The 18,854-nt window shown below is 49.8% G+C and overlaps 1 protein-coding gene across 3 annotated transcripts in view; it reads right to left on the reverse strand.

The window, feature by feature from the left end:
* Positions 1 to 18,854, reverse strand: part of MAD1L1 (mitotic arrest deficient 1 like 1) — a 482,152-nt gene that overhangs the window by 452,884 nt on the left and 10,414 nt on the right. For all 3 annotated transcript variants that reach the window (XM_075565583.1, XM_075565584.1, XM_075565586.1), the window contains exons 5-9: positions 12,327 to 12,451; positions 9,585 to 9,666; positions 9,313 to 9,443; positions 8,008 to 8,122; positions 7,512 to 7,573 (exon numbers count right to left, since the gene is read on the reverse strand). In XM_075565583.1, coding sequence (XP_075421698.1) covers positions 7,512 to 7,573; positions 8,008 to 8,122; positions 9,313 to 9,443; positions 9,585 to 9,666; positions 12,327 to 12,451 — 515 coding nt within the window. The remainder of the gene's footprint in view (positions 1 to 7,511; positions 7,574 to 8,007; positions 8,123 to 9,312; positions 9,444 to 9,584; positions 9,667 to 12,326; positions 12,452 to 18,854) is intronic.

An 18,854-nucleotide genomic window follows, 5' to 3' on the forward strand; every position in this document is an offset into this window, starting at 1 on the left:
CACATTTAAAAATAAAATGTTGTGCAGCCTCTTCAGATATTCAATATCAGAGGGACTAACCATGGTACTAATTGGCTTTTGCATTTGAGCTTTCAGCAGCACAATTCATTTCAGCCAAGGCTTGTAATGAGCTGCATCGCAATTATTAGCAAAGAGCCCCATCAGTGTGAAGCTGGCAGCAAACTAGTGCTAGTGGATGTGACATATTTGGAAACTTTCCACGCATCTCTTTTTAGAAGCCAGATGCCTCTGTGAATGGGAGCGGTCCACACATGCAACCAGCAAAACCGCAACTCCAAGGTACTGATTAAATCTGATGCCTCCCGCTCTGTGCACGATCGGGATAGGACCATTGGGGGTGGGGCGAGGAGACAGCACAGTAACATACATATAAATATGTAGAAACATATATACGCACATATATGTGGAAGATCACGTCTGAATTTAACGCCTTTGAAAAATAAATATTGACATTTAATGACAAGTTGTCCTGTTTCTTGCATTTAATTTGTAGTGTGCGCATGTGTCACAAGCAGTACATTTTTTGTTTGGTGCCCTAATTTTCTGGGAAATCAAACAGGAAAATACTCTAAACTTCTTTCAGTTGAATACATTCTATGCATTGAACACTTCTGATACAGACCCTGTCTCCCCACGAAAATCTACAGCCAACTGCAAAGTTAATACAACTACGTTTCAGGACAGAGAGGAGAGAAGTGTGCCATCTAGTGGTTGGATGATATCAGGAGGCAATACGAGTTCTCAATAAAATAATCAGTCAAATATATCTTCTAAAATTCCGAGTATCAGTTCTTCTAGGTGAACAGTAAGAATTTATATTATAGTGCGACGGTGCGGAGAACACTTTCCTTGGCTTAAAGGTAGAAAAAAGGGGGTCCTCTGGCGCGTTGCTCTGCTTGTAGCTCCACGGCGTTTAAAGCATATAAAATAAGGGAGAGAAGAGAGGGGACCACAGTAAGGGACCAACACAGTGGTTATACACAGCTCTTCGTTTGAATAAGGGGGGGGGGGAGTAGGGGTGGTTAGAAGATCAGTGGAGGTTGAAAGATAATGCTGAATGAGAGGAGACACACTTACATCAAAATGTCTAATATCTTGAGTTGTTGTACTCTTCTCTTTATATGACTGTATTTGTTGAGGGTGAGGAAAAGCCTCCTGGTATCCTCCTTAGCAAAAAATAAAAGGGGAAAATAGTGCAATAAAATTTATTAACAGTTCAAAAAAAGGAGATTTAACACTTACAAGCGGCCGATAATTTCAGGCATAGAGAGGAGATGCTGCCAGACTCCACAACGAGTCCCTTCCTGGGTTGGGGTGGTTTGTCCTGGCTGTTTCCCTGTTGGCAGATGATTACTGTGTTGGTCTTCACTGTAGGTGGCTGTGCTGAGAGTTTCCAAAAGCCCGTGCACAGGCTATGTCCTCCTCAAGCTGCCTGTCCCTCAGCATACACAGATTTCAGCTCCCTGCTTCGTTGCGCGTGCGCATGCGCAGACGGCAGGACGCTGAGCCAGATAGAGCAGGGGAATCAAATCCTCACTACGGTGGCTTGTAGTGGCCAAAAAACATCAAACACGTTTCGCCAATGCTTCCTCAGTGACGTCACTGATCTTCTAACCACCCCTACTCCCCCCCCCTTATTCAAACGAAGAGCTGTGTATAACCACTGTGTTGGTCCCTTACTGTGGTCCCCTCTCTTCTCTCCCTTATTTTATATGCTTTAAACGCCGTGGAGCTACAAGCAGAGCAACGCGCCAGAGGACCCCCTTTTTTCTACCAGTATCTACACAGAGGTTGGTGAATCACCTCTGAGAGACTCAGGCTGCGGAACTGCATTGTACAAAGACTGAAGCTACATACTGAACAGTAGGATAACCCACTTTTGGCGCAACTTTTCTCTCTTTTATATTCCTTGGCTTAAAGAAGCAATCAAAGAGGCTTAAAAAAAAAAAATTTCAAAATAGTTTGATTTTAATATGTGCAGCATTTGATTACATTTATTGAAAACCAATTGCCTAAGCTGCCGATCGATTCGTTCTCCTGTGATCGATCAGCAGAATCCTGCTTCCCAGGGTTCACTAAATGGCTGCCTTTCAGTTTCAAATGAATCCTTCAATCAGTGTAACTCACCAGCTACAATATATTCATATTACGAAGGTAACATTATCTATTGTTACAGTTTGCAGCTCAAACTGCTAGGAACATTGGCAACAAATTATCACAAACAGGAAAGTGTTGCAAAAATCTTGCACTGCTCGGGAGGTGGGTTAAATCCTGCTATAGAAATCAAAACATGCTCAGTATATTAAAAATGGCATTAAGAGTAGAAGTTTCAAATTGAAAAAACACAACAAAAACACAGGGATATTGCTTGGATTGCGCCTCAGTACGAAAAGAATCATTACACAAACATACCCAGAGCCGTTGCGGGGAAATGCACTACCCTAAAATGAGACTTCTCGCTTATTACTGAGGAATACAGGCACTTCTCATCTGTAAAATAATGTCTTGCGCATGTTATTTCTTACGCCTAGAGATTACGGATTTGGGTGTTTATCGTATGGAAAAATCAGTGTTTTGTCTTTTTTACCGGTTTCATTTTATTCAAAAAAGACGGAGTAAACAATGGGGGGGGGGGGGGAGAACCACTATTTTTTTTAGCTTCCATACTCTTCATGCTGCTGTAGTCCTACCTGTGGCTGAGCTCGAGCAAGAGGTGAAACGCAATAACTCAGGTTTTTTGATCAGTTTGACCCAAACGTGCAGATTGTATAGTTGGCCGTGTATTTCCGGCTAAATCCCAACTTATACCTTTATATATAAATAATGTTGACTTGAAGAGGTGCCGTTTTGCTTTTCTGCATAAGTAATTTTAATGTAGGAGGTCAAAAAGAATTCTCCATCAGAACAACAAAACGTTTTGTCAGAAACCTGAATAAAATAATAATAATAATAAAGTTATGCGTTTCTGGTACTGCCTGCAGATCATTCAATTAAAGCAGGGGTTCTCAACTCCAGTCCTGAAGCTCCCCCCCCCCCCAACAGGTCAGGTTGAAAATATCCCTGCTTCAGAAGAGGTGGCTCAATTAGTGGTGAAGTCAGACTGAGCCGACTGTGCTGAAGCAGGCATATCCTGGGAACCTGACCTGTTGGGCGGGGTCTTGATGAGTGGAGTTGAAAACCCCTGCGTTATCCCATTAAGTACTTGTCACGTTGTATATGATTTCAAACGGTTTGATTTTCTGAAGATAAAAAAAAAATCCCTACGGAAAGCTACAATGAAGAAATCAATACGTACACCGCCAGCATCCCAGCGCCTCAAAGCAGATGAAATATGCCAGGAATTTGCATTCGCATTTACCAGGATGACTTTTATTGGAAACAGTGTGAAATCTACCCATCGCAAATTACAATCTATTCATAAATTATGTCCTTGGGCACAATTAACTTCTTTACTTTTCTTTAATAAATACACATCCCATCTGAAAGAGCGCTCGATGTGATGTGGCTTAATCAAAGCATCGCTGGATGATTCCACTGAATAGTCTAATTTTAAATTAAGATGTTATTAGATTGAGAAAAAACGTGTCACTCATTTTCCATTTCTCTCCTGCTGCTAAATTACTTCATTAAACACGAACAGCTTGAGGTAAGTAAAGGCTTAAAGACCAGATATTTCTTTTGCCAGGAAAGAGTCACTTAGGTGGTGTATATCGCGGCAAGGACAGATGTGTATATATGCCATGTATCTGTGCCATCACCCAAAAAAGACGAGACATGCACGTAGGATTTCACCGGGAGGGGGACAACGTGACAGATGCCAGTGATTAGGAGGGGATCGGAAACACATATGGAACCATTATAATTGGATTTCATTATGAGCAGAATACAGGCGAATGTGATTTACAATTAAATCAGCTCTTCATATTCCAATTTAGGGAAGAAAAAAAAAAAGTAAGAATTTAAGGAAACATGACATTGTGCTTTTCCCTTCAGAAAAAATGGCTTACTTTTATTTCCAAACGTTTGCTAAAATGTAACAGACTGGGCATTTTAATCATGGCGAACCTCCTCTATACCAGGGGTAAAAAACTCCAGTCCTCAAGACCCCCAAAAGGTCAGGTTTTCTGGATATCCCAGAGTCAGCCAGGTGGCTCAATCAGTCCCTGCTTCAGCACAGGTGGCTCAATCAGAGGCTCAGTCTTTCAGTCTTTCAGCCACCTGTGCTGAAGCTGGGATATCCTGAAAACCTGACCTGTTGGTGGGTCATGAGGACTGGAGTTGAGCACCCCTGGTCTACACCACACACGTAGTAGGGTTGGGTGTGACATTAAGCACAGGTCCTCTTGCTTCAAGACCAACAACGTATTTCTATATAGTGCTGACAATGTACACAGAACTGTACGGAGAATGTTGCAGGTACAATAAGTCCATGTCATGAAGAGCAAACAATCTAATGTGCTGCCCGAGGTAAGAGATGTAACTTGCAGAAGGAGCCCTGACCCGGTTCTACATTTTGCATAATCTGTGACCTGGTGCGAACGTTTACCAAATCTCTAATAAGAACAGTGCATAAAAGAACAGTATTGTTGAAATATATACTTTTCAGGTTACAGCGTTGCAAACTATGCATTTAGTTGGTAATCCATCCTTTTTGTAGGTGAAACGTCGGATTCTTAATAAGTTATGGAAAAAGCCTTGCACTAATCTACTATATATTTCTGAAAGCGTCCTATGTGGCTATGTCTGTATGTGTCTCCCTGTGTCCCTCCCTGTGTCCCTAGCGGCAATCCCATTGGACCTTGGGCCAGGCCAATGAGATTGCTCCCTTGGGCCGCCCGCCCCCGCACACCTCTCATTGGCCTGAGGCGGAGTGACGGGCCAAAGGACACACACCCTCACACCCTCACACCCTCACACCCTCACACCCTCACACCCTCACACCCTCACACCCTCACACCCTCACACCCTCACACCCTCACACCCTCACACTCTCACACTCTCACACTCTGTCCCCCCCCCCCCCCATCACGTGCGCCGCCCTGCACCGGCTCCCGGACGGAGGGGAAGCGCGGCCCTCCTGCCCCTGCCGCCAACTGCAGGTTCCTCCCCCCTCTCTCTCAATCGGCTCCCGGAAACACGGGGGGTAAGCGCGGCACGGCCCTCCTACCCCAGCCGCCAATGCTCCCTTACCTCCCCGGCGCTCCCTTAACTCCCCGGCGCTCCCTTAACTCCCCGCCCGCTGTGGGGGCCAAGCATCCTCCTCGGATCTGTGTGTGTGTGTGTGTGGACATTTTACTCCTGCCAACAATTTGTGCCTCACTTTCATGCCCTACCCCTGCCCTTCCCCACCACCCCTACCCCTGCCCTTCCCCCTACCCGTGCCCTTCATCCCCCCCTACCCTTGCCCTTCACCCCCTCTACCCCTGCCCTTCACCCCCCCTGCCCTTCACCCCCCCTACCCCTGCCCTTCACCCCCCCTACCCTTCACCCCCCCCCTACCCTTCACCCCCCTGCCCTTCACCCCCCCTGCCCTTCACCCCCCCTGCCCTTCACCCCCCCCTACCCCTGCCCTTCACCCCCCCCTACCCCTGCCCTTCACCCCCCGCCCCTACCCCTGCCCTTCACCCCCCGCCCTTACCCCTGCCCTTCACCCCCCGCCCCTACCCCTGCCCTTCACCCCCCGCCCCTACCCCTGCCCTTCACCCCCCGCCCCTACCCCTGCCCTTCACCCCCCGCCCCTACCCCTGCCCTTCACCCCCCGCCCCTACCCCTGCCCTTCACCCCCCGCCCCTACCCCTGCCCTTCACCCCCCGCCCCTACCCCTGCCCTTCACCCCCCGCCCCTACCCCTGCCCTTCACCCCCCCCACCCCTGCCCTTCACGCACACAAACCCTGACAGGCGCACGCAGACACACCCTGACTGATGCACACACACACACACACACACTGACTGACTGATGCACACACACTGACTGACACACACACACACACACACACACGCTGACTGACACACACACACACACACACACACGCTGACTGACACACACACACACACACACGCTGACTGACACACACACACACACACACACACACACGCTGACTGACACACACACACACACACACACTGACTGACACACACACACACTGACTCACACACACACACACACTGACTGACACACACACACTGACTGACACACACACACTGACTGACACACACACACTGACTGACACACACACACTGACTGACACACACACACTGACTGACACACACACACACTGACTGACACACACACACTGACTGACACACACACACTGACTGACACACACACACTGACTGACACACACACACTGACTGACACACACACACTGACTGACACACACACACTGACTGACACACACACACACTGACTGACTCACACACTGACTGACACACACACTGACTGACACACACACTGACTGACACACACACTGACTGACACACACACTGACTGACACACACACTGACTGACACACACACTGACTGACACACACACTGACTGACACACACACTGACTGACACACACACTGACTGACACACACACTGACTGACACACACACTGACTGACACACACACTGACTGACACACACACTGACTGACACACACACTGACTGACACACACACTGACTGACGCGCGCGCACACGCACCCCCCCCCACACACACACACACACAGTAACTGACGCACGCACACACACACTGACTGACTGCAGCACGCACGCACTGACTGAGGCGCACACAAGCACTGACTGCCGCACACACACTGACTGAGGCACACACACTGACTGAGGCACACACGCACGCACACACTGATTGAGGCACACACACACGCACACACTGACTGTGTGTGTGTGTGCGTCAGTCAGTCTGTGTGTGTTTGTGTTTCTGCGTCAGACTCACTGACGCGCGCGCGCACACACAGTGACTGACTGACGCACACACAATGACTGACGCACACACACTGCATGAAGCTGTAAAGGGGGACAAACAGAGCTGTAAAGGAGGGAGGGTGGGGGACTGGATTGATGTGAATGGGGGACAAACAGAGAGAGGGGGGAGGAGAGAGGAGAGAGAGAGGAGCGGGAACATTACATCCCGGGCAACGCCGGGTCTCTCAGCTAGTAAAAATAATAAAATCAACTCTATAGAGCGCTTTTCTCTCAATGGAACTCAAAGCACCCGTTATAGATACCCAGAGACTGGGCCCCTCGAACTGTACGAGAGACTGTTCCGAAGAGTGGGTGCAGCGTGGCCAATTATGCTCGTTAGCTAGATAGCACATTAAAAAATATCAAAGTCAAATTATAGGAAATTAATACAAGACAGAAGCGGTATACATACTGTAAAGGTGAACTTGCACATAATAGTGATTGGTAAACAGAAAAATAAAATGCCTTTGTATGCTTCAAAATAAATAATTCTATCACCTAACAATGTCAAATATTATACACCTACCTTATGTTTAAGCCAGTCACATGCTGCAAATTCTCCCAGTTCTTCAATTTCTTCATAAATTTCTAAGACAGAAGCAAAAACAACAAATAAGAATAATAGGTCAAAGAATGAACACAAATCCACCTTATGCGGTAACTGCTTTTCCACGATAGCAAACCCAGAGCATGGGGGACTGGTTACACGTATAATAAGTCCAATAAACTACAAGTATTAATTAAGAACTAAAATGTTAAATAAGTGGAAAAGCCAAGTGCTAATAAGTACATCTCCAACTTCCATGCCTTAAAATTTCTCGCAAGGCTCGCTTTAAAGCTTCCAACTCCTATACTACACGTAGATGTAAACTCCTATACTATACGCAGATGTAAACTCCTATACTACACGCAGATGTAAACTCCTATACTACACGCAGATGTAAACTCCTATACTACACCGCAGATGTAAACTCCAATACTACACCGCAGATGTATTTGGTGAAGACGATCATTGTACGTACTTCTTTCTCCAGTTCCAAGCTCACTAGGTCTCCTTTCATCCTGTCGTACCGCTCTGCAGCCCTCCGCAGACCCTCTACTTCTTCTTTCAGCAAATCATTGTTTTCTTTCATTTCCCTGGCAGCAAAACAGGGCCATAATGTGTTACAGGTTTATTACTAAGAATAGCTCATAGGAGCAAGGAATCGGAAATCTGCATATTTCAGAATCGTGTTAATCAAAGAACAACTTCAGCAATAAGAAGTCAAAGAACATTGTATAGGGAGAGAACTTGGGAGATACTGGCTATGGAGAGGTCAGTAGTCAGACATTTACACCAGGTGTACGCGTTCAGAGAAAAAAAAAAAAAAGTACTTACATATTGGGGGGTAGGAGTGGATGGGGAATGCATTTTAAATGTAAGTTTTGTTAGTACAGCTCAACCCCCTTATAACGCTGTACTTGGGGTCCAAAGAATCACATCGCGTTATAAGCGGATTGCGTTAGAAATAATGTACAATTGTGTGCATTGTACAATAAAGTATTTAAGATACCAATCATCGTGTTGTAAAGTTTTCATAAATACGAAAATTGGGAGCCACGCTGGCATCGCATTATAAGTGGATTCGCGTTGTAATGGATCGCGTTATAATGGGGTTGAGCTGTGGTTCTAAAGGGTAGTCTGAAACCTATTTGTAAAGTCTGTACATGCGAAGCAAATAAACACAACTACAGTATAAACATTGTAGCAGATAGTTATTCAAGTTCCTTTCGTATTTAAAATTGGCCCCTTCTCTGCATTAAGAGGTTAGCACAACCTACGGCATATATAAACTCCAGGACCAATACATTAACTAGAATGGAATTTAAATTGCCCCAGAATGTATTTGAACAAACAAGAAGAACAGTTGATACCATAGAATTAGTAAAACTGTTCCTCCAAGGCAGCTTATTCTACACGCGCCAAGATCAGCACCCCTCATACCTCTTCCTCACGGAGTCCTCCAGCAGGGACTCCTACTGGCGGCAGACCTTGGGCTGCAATGGGCCTTGCTGTGGCCCTTGGGCTGCAATGGGCCTTGCTGTGGCCCTTGGGCTCTCTGCTCTGGCTACTTTCACACTAGTTGCATAGGCAGCAAAGTGCAGTTTTTTTCTGACAAACTCCCTTTCAGTTAAGGTAATGCAAATATATACGGTGCAGGTATTCTAAATGCTGGCAAGATGTTGAAATAGTCATTTTTAAGTCTTTCATTGTATCCAAAATAACATTACCATAAGCTTGTGGCCCTTCTACTCCTACATGTTTTCGGACCTGGGTGAAATCATACCTATGATGAGTGTTCTCCTTCCTCAGCTGATGTAGTTCCCTTTCCATTTGACTGACTTTGGCCAGATCCGATTGCATGTTCTTCACCATTGCAGCGTTCTCTTCCTGAGCAGACAACTTCTGTTCTAGATACTGCACAAAAGGAAATGTGAATGAGGCCACACCGACAAAAGGCAGGAGGGATTTGAGAGGGTTCCTGATCTGATTAAATACTACACAGTAACAACATGCAGGTTGTATTTATTAAATACAGACAAATAATAACTAACCCACCTTAATCTTCTGTTCATATTCGGTATTCAGCCCCTGAAGCTCCTGTAATGCCTGTGTCCCCTGGGTGCACACCTGTAGTTTCCTACACACACACACAAAAAGGTATATCAGCATTGTTCCCCTGACGTGAATCCTTTTCACAAACCAAATCACAGCTTGGATTTCCAAGAACTTCACTTATTTTTTGTTTTGCCCGCCGTCCCTAACACAACTGCTAGAACACACGCGCACACCAGGTCATGGTGACCTCCACCATATTGCATATTTCCTGTCCAGTTTAGCCAGTCTCCCATGCTCTTCCCCTCCAACCTCAACTCATATATCAAATGTTGGAATGGAAGAGCAAGTTCATGATGCAGGACTGTGCTGGTTTTCTCACAACAGGGAGGCTCCCAGATATATTTGGAATTAAAAATGTTTCCCTATCCACAGGGGTCCCAGGGACGAAGGTAAACTGATCAAAAACCCATAGCTGCATTTACTGAAAGTGACATCCATTAACATTACAATTTATGCAGAGATCCAATATATGTTAGAACTAGTATGGATGGATTGTAGAGCAGAATAGAGCCATGTGTCACATATGCGTTCGTTCAAATGTTTGCAAAAGGGGTCAACAAGAAATCGTCCGCCCCGTTGTCTCTTATTTCCCCGCAGCACACTAAGATGAGCACACACCACATAAAACCTCAAACACTACCACAAGTGTTGGAGTAATAAAAAGGCAAACACCCAAGACACAGGCACACACACAAATGTAGGAATTTAATGAGCTTCCAATTTAGCAAGATAAGATGGTAAAAGGTGTCTGGAAAGAAGAACAATCCCTTCAAAAGCTAAATTATGGCTTTAAAAACACAGGCAGTACTTGGTTCCTTTTAGATTTAAATTATGAACCAAAGTAACAGTGCTTATACAGAAGAAAACAAAATAACATACATTAGGATACCAGATAGTTTATAAATAAAAAAAAAAAAATAAAAAAAAAATACAGAAACCCTATAATTTACCAAAAGAAGACTTGTAATAGGTTGATCAGATGCTTTGTGATAAGATTACAAATGATATCGTGGGGAGACAATGTGAGATGCACACAGCCGCGAGAGTAACCCTCTTATATTCATTTTCATACTTACCACCTCTGATCTGTGCCCCAGTGCCTGAGTCCCAGGATCATAACATACCCTAAAAGGTCACCAACCCTCCCATATATGATAGTTTTACAAATCTGAGGTCTTGAGGACAATTATTTAAAATTTAATGAAGGGTTATAAAATACTTGACTACTAAATACATTTTTCCCAGCATTCTAATATTTGGAATAACCTCTCAGGCATACACAGATGCACTGTAATAGGCTTCTTTGGACCCTGGAGGATTAAATTAATTACCTGTTACTTGTCATAGTGGGGTCAAATCTATTACTGCCCTAAGAGGCCCAATTATGGCCATGGTTCACAGACTTGCAATTGACACTACTACAGGCTGTACAAACGAAATATGCACAAATTATCTTAAAATCATGTGTGCCTGCAATGGCAAAATATATTTTGTCCTTCGGGTAACCTCTAGGATCTGGCCTTAACAAGCATTTACGACAGTCTTTGAAATGGCCAAACACCAGATAAGCATCAGCTACATGTCTCCTGTTTTCCTTCAAAAGACAGTCAGTCACTTTGTTTTACCCACCATCCTTTTTTTAATGTCTGGTAATACCCACTCCCAGCTTCTCATTGCATACCCAGCAACCAACCCCACAGTGATGAGAACCAAAACGTCGAAACAGCTGTCTGAGTATTGTCACTGGCTGCACACTTCTTTAACCCAGGCTGTGCTAAAAAGCTGTGTAATGCGGCAGGCATACGCTTATAGAAGTCCATGTTAAAATGGATAAGTAGTACAGTACAGAGTGACACCCTGTGCTCATCTGCATGTCATTACCCAGAATCCCTGGCTTCAGTGGAAGCATTGTTTGCCAAGCGACAACAGGGAAAGACAGGGTTGCAGACCTGTCCGAGACGTGCAAATGCACCACAAGTGGGATTTTTATTTACTACTTAAAAGACATGGTATTTTATTGACTTATTTCCTGTGCTTCTTGTACTGTAAGTGATACCACATATGACCTTCATTTATGACACAGCCCCTCAATGGCCAAAGAGTTGAGAAAAACTTAGCCCATTTCTAGCCACAGTGTCCCAACTCTGGTTTTCAATGTAACCCCTCCACTTCGTCACACCACTTATGAAAGGCAAAGAAGGGTGGGTAGGTCCTTTCTCCCATGCAGTAACAGAGGGAGAGGGAGGAGGGGGTATGATGCCTTTAATTGGACCAACAAGTAGTTGATATGTTACAAGCTTTGCAACCTCTCAGGGTCACACGATGAAGAACCCCGAGAGGTTGGAAAGCTTGTAACGTACCAACTACTTGTTGGTCCAATTAAAGGCATCATACCACCTCCTCCCACTCATGCCTTTGTTATTACCTATGGACAGATTTAAGAGCTCTTTTTTTTCTTATAATCCCCCAAAAGATATTTGAAAGTCAAGAAAAAAAAAAAAAGTATTTTCCCTAACGAATAAGATAATTAGATTTCTACTCTTAAAGTGCCATCCATTTTAGAACATTCACATCAAAGATATACTTTCAAGACTTAAAATAAAAGTATGCTACTTGAGAATGGAAGGACAGCAGCTGCTGAGGATAGGACCTTTGCTCCGATGCTAATAATCCGACACTCACTTGCGTTGCACTTCCAGCTGTTCTTCCAGCTCCTGCTTCTCTGAATCCTGGGTTTTCATTTGCATCTCTTGATTCATTATCTTCAACTGAAGCTCGGACAGTTTCCCCTTTAGCACACTTATGGCCTGGATTCAGAGAGAAAAGAAAAGATGAACACAGATGGGATTCCAGCTTCCAAGTACTAATGTGCTTAACACGTCGCGCCACGGAGGGGCCGCAGCACCAGTACTACACGACCCCTCTGGCACATTGCGATGCCATGATCCCAACAACTGTGATGACGTGAACGGTAGAGGAAAAAGTCTCATCCGTTCCTCGTCCGCACTCTGGCTGTACAAGCACTGGCTGACCTCACACAGTGACCTCTCACAGTGACCTCTCACAGTGACCTCTCACAGTGACCTCTCACAGTGACCTCTCACAGTGACCTCTCACAGTGACCTCTCACAGTGACCTCTCACAGTGACCTCTCACAGTGACCTCTCACAGTGACCTCTCACAGTGACCTCTCACAGTGACCTCTCACAGTGACCTCTCACAGTGGCGGAGCAGCAAGGGGAAAATCATACCCCTCCCAAGTCTCAAGATGCCACACACCAGATTGTGAGTAGGTGAGAAGTAAAAAGGCTTATAAGAAAGCCTCTAGTTTACAATGAAAAAAGACCAAACTAACTGGTGACTGTAGTGTCAAAATATAAATGAAACAAAGTTATATATAGTGATAGTGACACAAATAAGTTACAGAGAAAAGATACTAAGTATCAATTACAAAACCTTGTGTATAGTTCCACTACGAGAGTCTGCTGCTTGTCAAATAAGATAGCTCGTCATCTCAGAACTACTAGAAGAGAAAAGGAGACGGCGCACCCCTCTCATAGTGTAGTAAATAATATATTGTGCTGTAGTGAAGCAGGTAAGTATTGCACGGACATCAGATACAATTCTATAGGCATTTCATGGTAAGGGTACATGTTACCACAACGGCACGCAGCTATCACGTCGTAAACAACCACCCTCATGGTCTCCCGGGCAGGGTGAGTGTAGACGTCCTTTCAAACGACATGCTCCCAGGCAGCGTCGGGGGATGTGGCAGTGGCAGCTGTTATTCAGTCCCTGGTAGTCTAGCGTGTCCGAGGTTGCTGTATTGCAGCTCCCACACCGTCGGCTGTGGAACTAGTTGCCCTCAATGCAAGCTGTAAGCTCGAAATGCTTTAGGCGGCACCTAATGATATCACCGGATCGCGTCACTGATAGCTAACACCCAGTGAACAGTCAATGTGCCATAGATAAGTGCTAAGCATGGATAGAAATAGCAGTGTATATGGAGACTGTAGGGACATAGTTCAATCCTATCCAACGCGTTGCGCAGAGCTAGACTACTTCATCAGTGAATGTCAGACTACCACGGACTGAACAGCCGCCACCGCCACATCCCCCGACGCTGCCTGGGAGCATGTCGTTTGAAAGGACGTCTACACTCACCCTGCCCGGGAGACAAGCGTGGTTGTTTACGACGTGATAGCTGCATGCTGTTGTGGTAACATGTACCCTTACCATGAAATGCCTAAAAGATTTTATCTGATGTACGTGCAATACTTACCTGCTTCACTACAGCACAATATATTTATTACTACACTATGAGAGGGGTGCGCCGTCTCCTTTTCTCTTTCCCTGCCAAGGCTCACCTTTAAAACAAATACTAACAGGTGTTAGATTGGGGGGGGCGGAGGAAGAAATACAAATTTAAAAAAAGTAGCAATTACCCAGATGAGACCCTTTACATGCTACTGGGATTAGGTGTTAGGAGGGATTGTCCCTTTGAAAGAGAAAGACCAGAACTGAAAGCCAGAACTGAACTGAAAGCCAAGCGCAAAGCAATGGCAAACTATTCCACGTGTTCTGGGCAAGATGCTGCACACAAACTCCACTCTACCAAGTGCTACTAATACCATAGTATCAACTAACAATAACCCCCGCATTTCTGTACGTGGTAAGATCATGTACACTTTTCCCTAATGGAGAATGTAATTGTTACAAAGTCCTAATAAAACTATAGTATTTCTTACATTTCAAACCATACTAAACAATGGTGAATCGTTTTTATCTCTTTATGGCCCACGACAAAATTCAGAAGTGCATTTCTAACTTCAAAGAAACAATTGACTGAGGGCATCTTTGGCCCTCAAGGGAAATGCACGGCATTGCAGAGCACTACGTAGGTTATAGGCTCAGAACCATAACTAGGTCTCACTGTAACTTCATGTAATACTAAAACCGCAAGCAGCGAAAACAAACTACAGGGTGGCCCAAGACTAAGAGGCCCCTTTGGGGTTTGGTAGAAATGTAGTTCATGCCTAGCATTCAGTTGTGTCGTCATGCAGTAAGGTTTAATGCATCATACGCAGCCGACAACTGAGCAACCAATATTTCCCATGGTTTTAAAAGCTTTTGCGTTTTATTTCAAATATATTACTTTCTACAAAAAAATTTAAAAGTACAGATGGGGCCTCTATCTCAGCCCACCCTATATATCAATACTAGCTGAGAGACCCGGCGTTGCCCGTGAGTTAAATTTCCCGCTAGGAAAGGGGGGGGGGGGGGAGAGGGGGGGAAAGGGGGGGGGGGCAGTGGACAGGAGGGGGGGAGACAGTGGACAGTGGACAGGAGGGGACGGGGACGACAGTGGACAGGAGGGGACGACAGTGGACAGGAGGGGACGACAGTGGACAGGAGGGGACGACAGTGGACAGGAGGGGACGACAGTGGACAGGAGGGGACGACAGTGGACAGGAGGGGGACGGGGACGACAGTGGACAGGAGGGGGACGGGGACGACAGTGGACAGGAGGGGGACGGGACGACAGTGGACAGGAGGGGGACGGGACGACAGTGGACAGGAGGGGGACGGGACGACAGTGGACAGGAGGGGGACGGGACGACAGTGGACAGGAGGGGGACGGGACGACAGTGGACAGGAGGGGGACGGGACGACAGTGGACAGGAGGGGGACGGGACGACAGTGGACAGGAGGGGGACGGGACGACAGTGGACAGGAGGGGGACGGGACGACAGTGGACAGGAGGGGGACGGGACGACAGTGGACAGGAGGGGGACGGGACGACAGTGGACAGGAGGGGGACGGGACGACAGTGGACAGGAGGGGGACGGGACGACAGTGGACAGGAGGGGGACGGGACGACAGTGGACAGGAGGGGGACGGGACGACAGTGGACAGGAGGGGGACGGGACGACAGTGGACAGGAGGGGGACGGGACGACAGTGGACAGGAGGGGGACGGGACGACAGTGGACAGGAGGGGGACGGGACGACAGTGGACAGGAGGGGGACGGGACGACAGTGGACAGGAGGGGGACGGGACGACAGTGGACAGGAGGGGGACGGGACGACAGTGGACAGGAGGGGGACGGGACGACAGTGGACAGGAGGGGGACGGGACGACAGTGGACAGGAGGGGGACGGGACGACAGTGGACAGGAGGGGGACGGGACGACAGTGGACAGGAGGGGGACGGGACGACAGTGGACAGGAGGGGGACGGGACGACAGTGGACAGGAGGGGGACGGGACGACAGTGGACAGGAGGGGGACGGGACGACAGTGGACAGGAGGGGGACGGGACGACAGTGGACAGGAGGGGGACGGGACGACAGTGGACAGGAGGGGGACGGGACGACAGTGGACAGGAGGGGGACGGGACGACAGTGGACAGGAGGGGGACGGGACGACAGTGGACAGGAGGGGGACGGGACGACAGTGGACAGGAGGGGGACGGGACGACAGTGGACAGGAGGGGGACGGGACGACAGTGGACAGGAGGGGGACGGGACGACAGTGGACAGGAGGGGGACGGGACGACAGTGGACAGGAGGGGGACGGGACGACAGTGGACAGGAGGGGGACGGGACGACAGTGGACAGGAGGGGGACGGGACGACAGTGGACAGGAGGGGGACGGGACGACAGTGGACAGGAGGGGGACGGGACGACAGTGGACAGGAGGGGGACGGGACGACAGTGGACAGGAGGGGGACGGGACGACAGTGGACAGGAGGGGGACGGGACGACAGTGGACAGGAGGGGGACGGGACGACAGTGGACAGGAGGGGGACGGGACGACAGTGGACAGGAGGGGGACGGGACGACAGTGGACAGGAGGGGGACGGGACGACAGTGGACAGGAGGGGGACGGGACGACAGTGGACAGGAGGGGGACGGGACGACAGTGGACAGGAGGGGGACGGGACGACAGTGGACAGGAGGGGGACGGGACGACAGTGGACAGGAGGGGGACGGGACGACAGTGGACAGGAGGGGGACGGGACGACAGTGGACAGGAGGGGGACGGGACGACAGTGGACAGGAGGGGGACGGGACGACAGTGGACAGGAGGGGGACGGGACGACAGTGGACAGGAGGGGGACGGGACGACAGTGGACAGGAGGGGGACGGGACGACAGTGGACAGGAGGGGGACGGGACGACAGTGGACAGGAGGGGGACGGGACGACAGTGGACAGGAGGGGGACGGGACGACAGTGGACAGGAGGGGGACGGGACGACAGTGGACAGGAGGGGGACGGGACGACAGTGGACAGGAGGGGGACGGGACGACAGTGGACAGGAGGGGGACGGGACGACAGTGGACAGGAGGGGGACGGGACGACAGTGGACAGGAGGGGGACGGGACGACAGTGGACAGGAGGGGGACGGGACGACAGTGGACAGGAGGGGGACGGGACGACAGTGGACAGGAGGGGGACGGGACGACAGTGGACAGGAGGGGGACGGGACGACAGTGGACAGGAGGGGGACGGGACGACAGTGGACAGGAGGGGGACGGGACGACAGTGGACAGGAGGGGGACGGGACGACAGTGGACAGGAGGGGGACGGGACGACAGTGGACAGGAGGGGGACGGGACGACAGTGGACAGGAGGGGGACGGGACGACAGTGGACAGGAGGGGGACGGGACGACAGTGGACAGGAGGGGGACGGGACGACAGTGGACAGGAGGGGGACGGGACGACAGTGGACAGGAGGGGGACGGGACGACAGTGGACAGGAGGGGGACGGGACGACAGTGGACAGGAGGGGGACGGGACGACAGTGGACAGGAGGGGGACGGGACGACAGTGGACAGGAGGGGGACGGGACGACAGTGGACAGGAGGGGGACGGGACGACAGTGGACAGGAGGGGGACGGGACGACAGTGGACAGGAGGGGGACGGGACGACAGTGGACAGGAGGGGGACGGGACGACAGTGGACAGGAGGGGGACGGGACGACAGTGGACAGGAGGGGGACGGGACGACAGTGGACAGGAGGGGGACGGGACGACAGTGGACAGGAGGGGGACGGGACGACAGTGGACAGGAGGGGGACGGGACGACAGTGGACAGGAGGGGGACGGGACGACAGTGGACAGGAGGGGGACGGGACGACAGTGGACAGGAGGGGGACGGGACGACAGTGGACAGGAGGGGGACGGGACGACAGTGGACAGGAGGGGGACGGGACGACAGTGGACAGGAGGGGGACGGGACGACAGTGGACAGGAGGGGGACGGGACGACAGTGGACAGGAGGGGGACGGGACGACAGTGGACAGGAGGGGGACGGGACGACAGTGGACAGGAGGGGGACGGGACGACAGTGGACAGGAGGGGGACGGGACGACAGTGGACAGGAGGGGGACGGGACGACAGTGGACAGGAGGGGGACGGGACGACAGTGGACAGGAGGGGGACGGGACGACAGTGGACAGGAGGGGGACGGGACGACAGTGGACAGGAGGGGGACGGGACGACAGTGGACAGGAGGGGGACGGGACGACAGTGGACAGGAGGGGGACGGGACGACAGTGGACAGGAGGGGGACGGGACGACAGTGGACAGGAGGGGGACGGGACGACAGTGGACAGGAGGGGGACGGGACGACAGTGGACAGGAGGGGGACGGGACGACAGTGGACAGGAGGGGGACGGGACGACAGTGGACAGGAGGGGGACGGGACGACAGTGGACAGGAGGGGGACGGGACGACAGTGGACAGGAGGGGGACGGGACGACAGTGGACAGGAGGGGGACGGGACGACAGTGGACAGGAGGGGGACGGGACGACAGTGGACAGGAGGGGGACGGGACGACAGTGGACAGGAGGGGGACGGGACGACAGTGGACAGGAGGGGGACGGGACGACAGTGGACAGGAGGGGGACGGGACGACAGTGGACAGGAGGGGGACGGGACGACAGTGGACAGGAGGGGGGGACAGTGGACAGGAGGGGGGGACAGTGGACAGGAGGGGGGGACAGTGGACAGGAGGGGGGGACAGTGGACAGGAGGGGGGGACAGTGGACAGGAGGGGGAGTGTTGTGTGTGTGTGCGAGTGTGGTATGGGTGTTGTGTGTGTGTGTGTAGAGTGTTTGTGTCAGAAATTACACAGAAGGCAGAATGATATTTTTTGTTCAAATATATTTTATTTAACATTTGAGGTGATTTTGTGTTGTGTGT

The sequence above is a fragment of the Ascaphus truei genome, chromosome 11, assembly GCF_040206685.1.
Source record: "Ascaphus truei isolate aAscTru1 chromosome 11, aAscTru1.hap1, whole genome shotgun sequence".
Taxonomy (NCBI): Eukaryota; Metazoa; Chordata; class Amphibia; order Anura; family Ascaphidae; genus Ascaphus; species Ascaphus truei.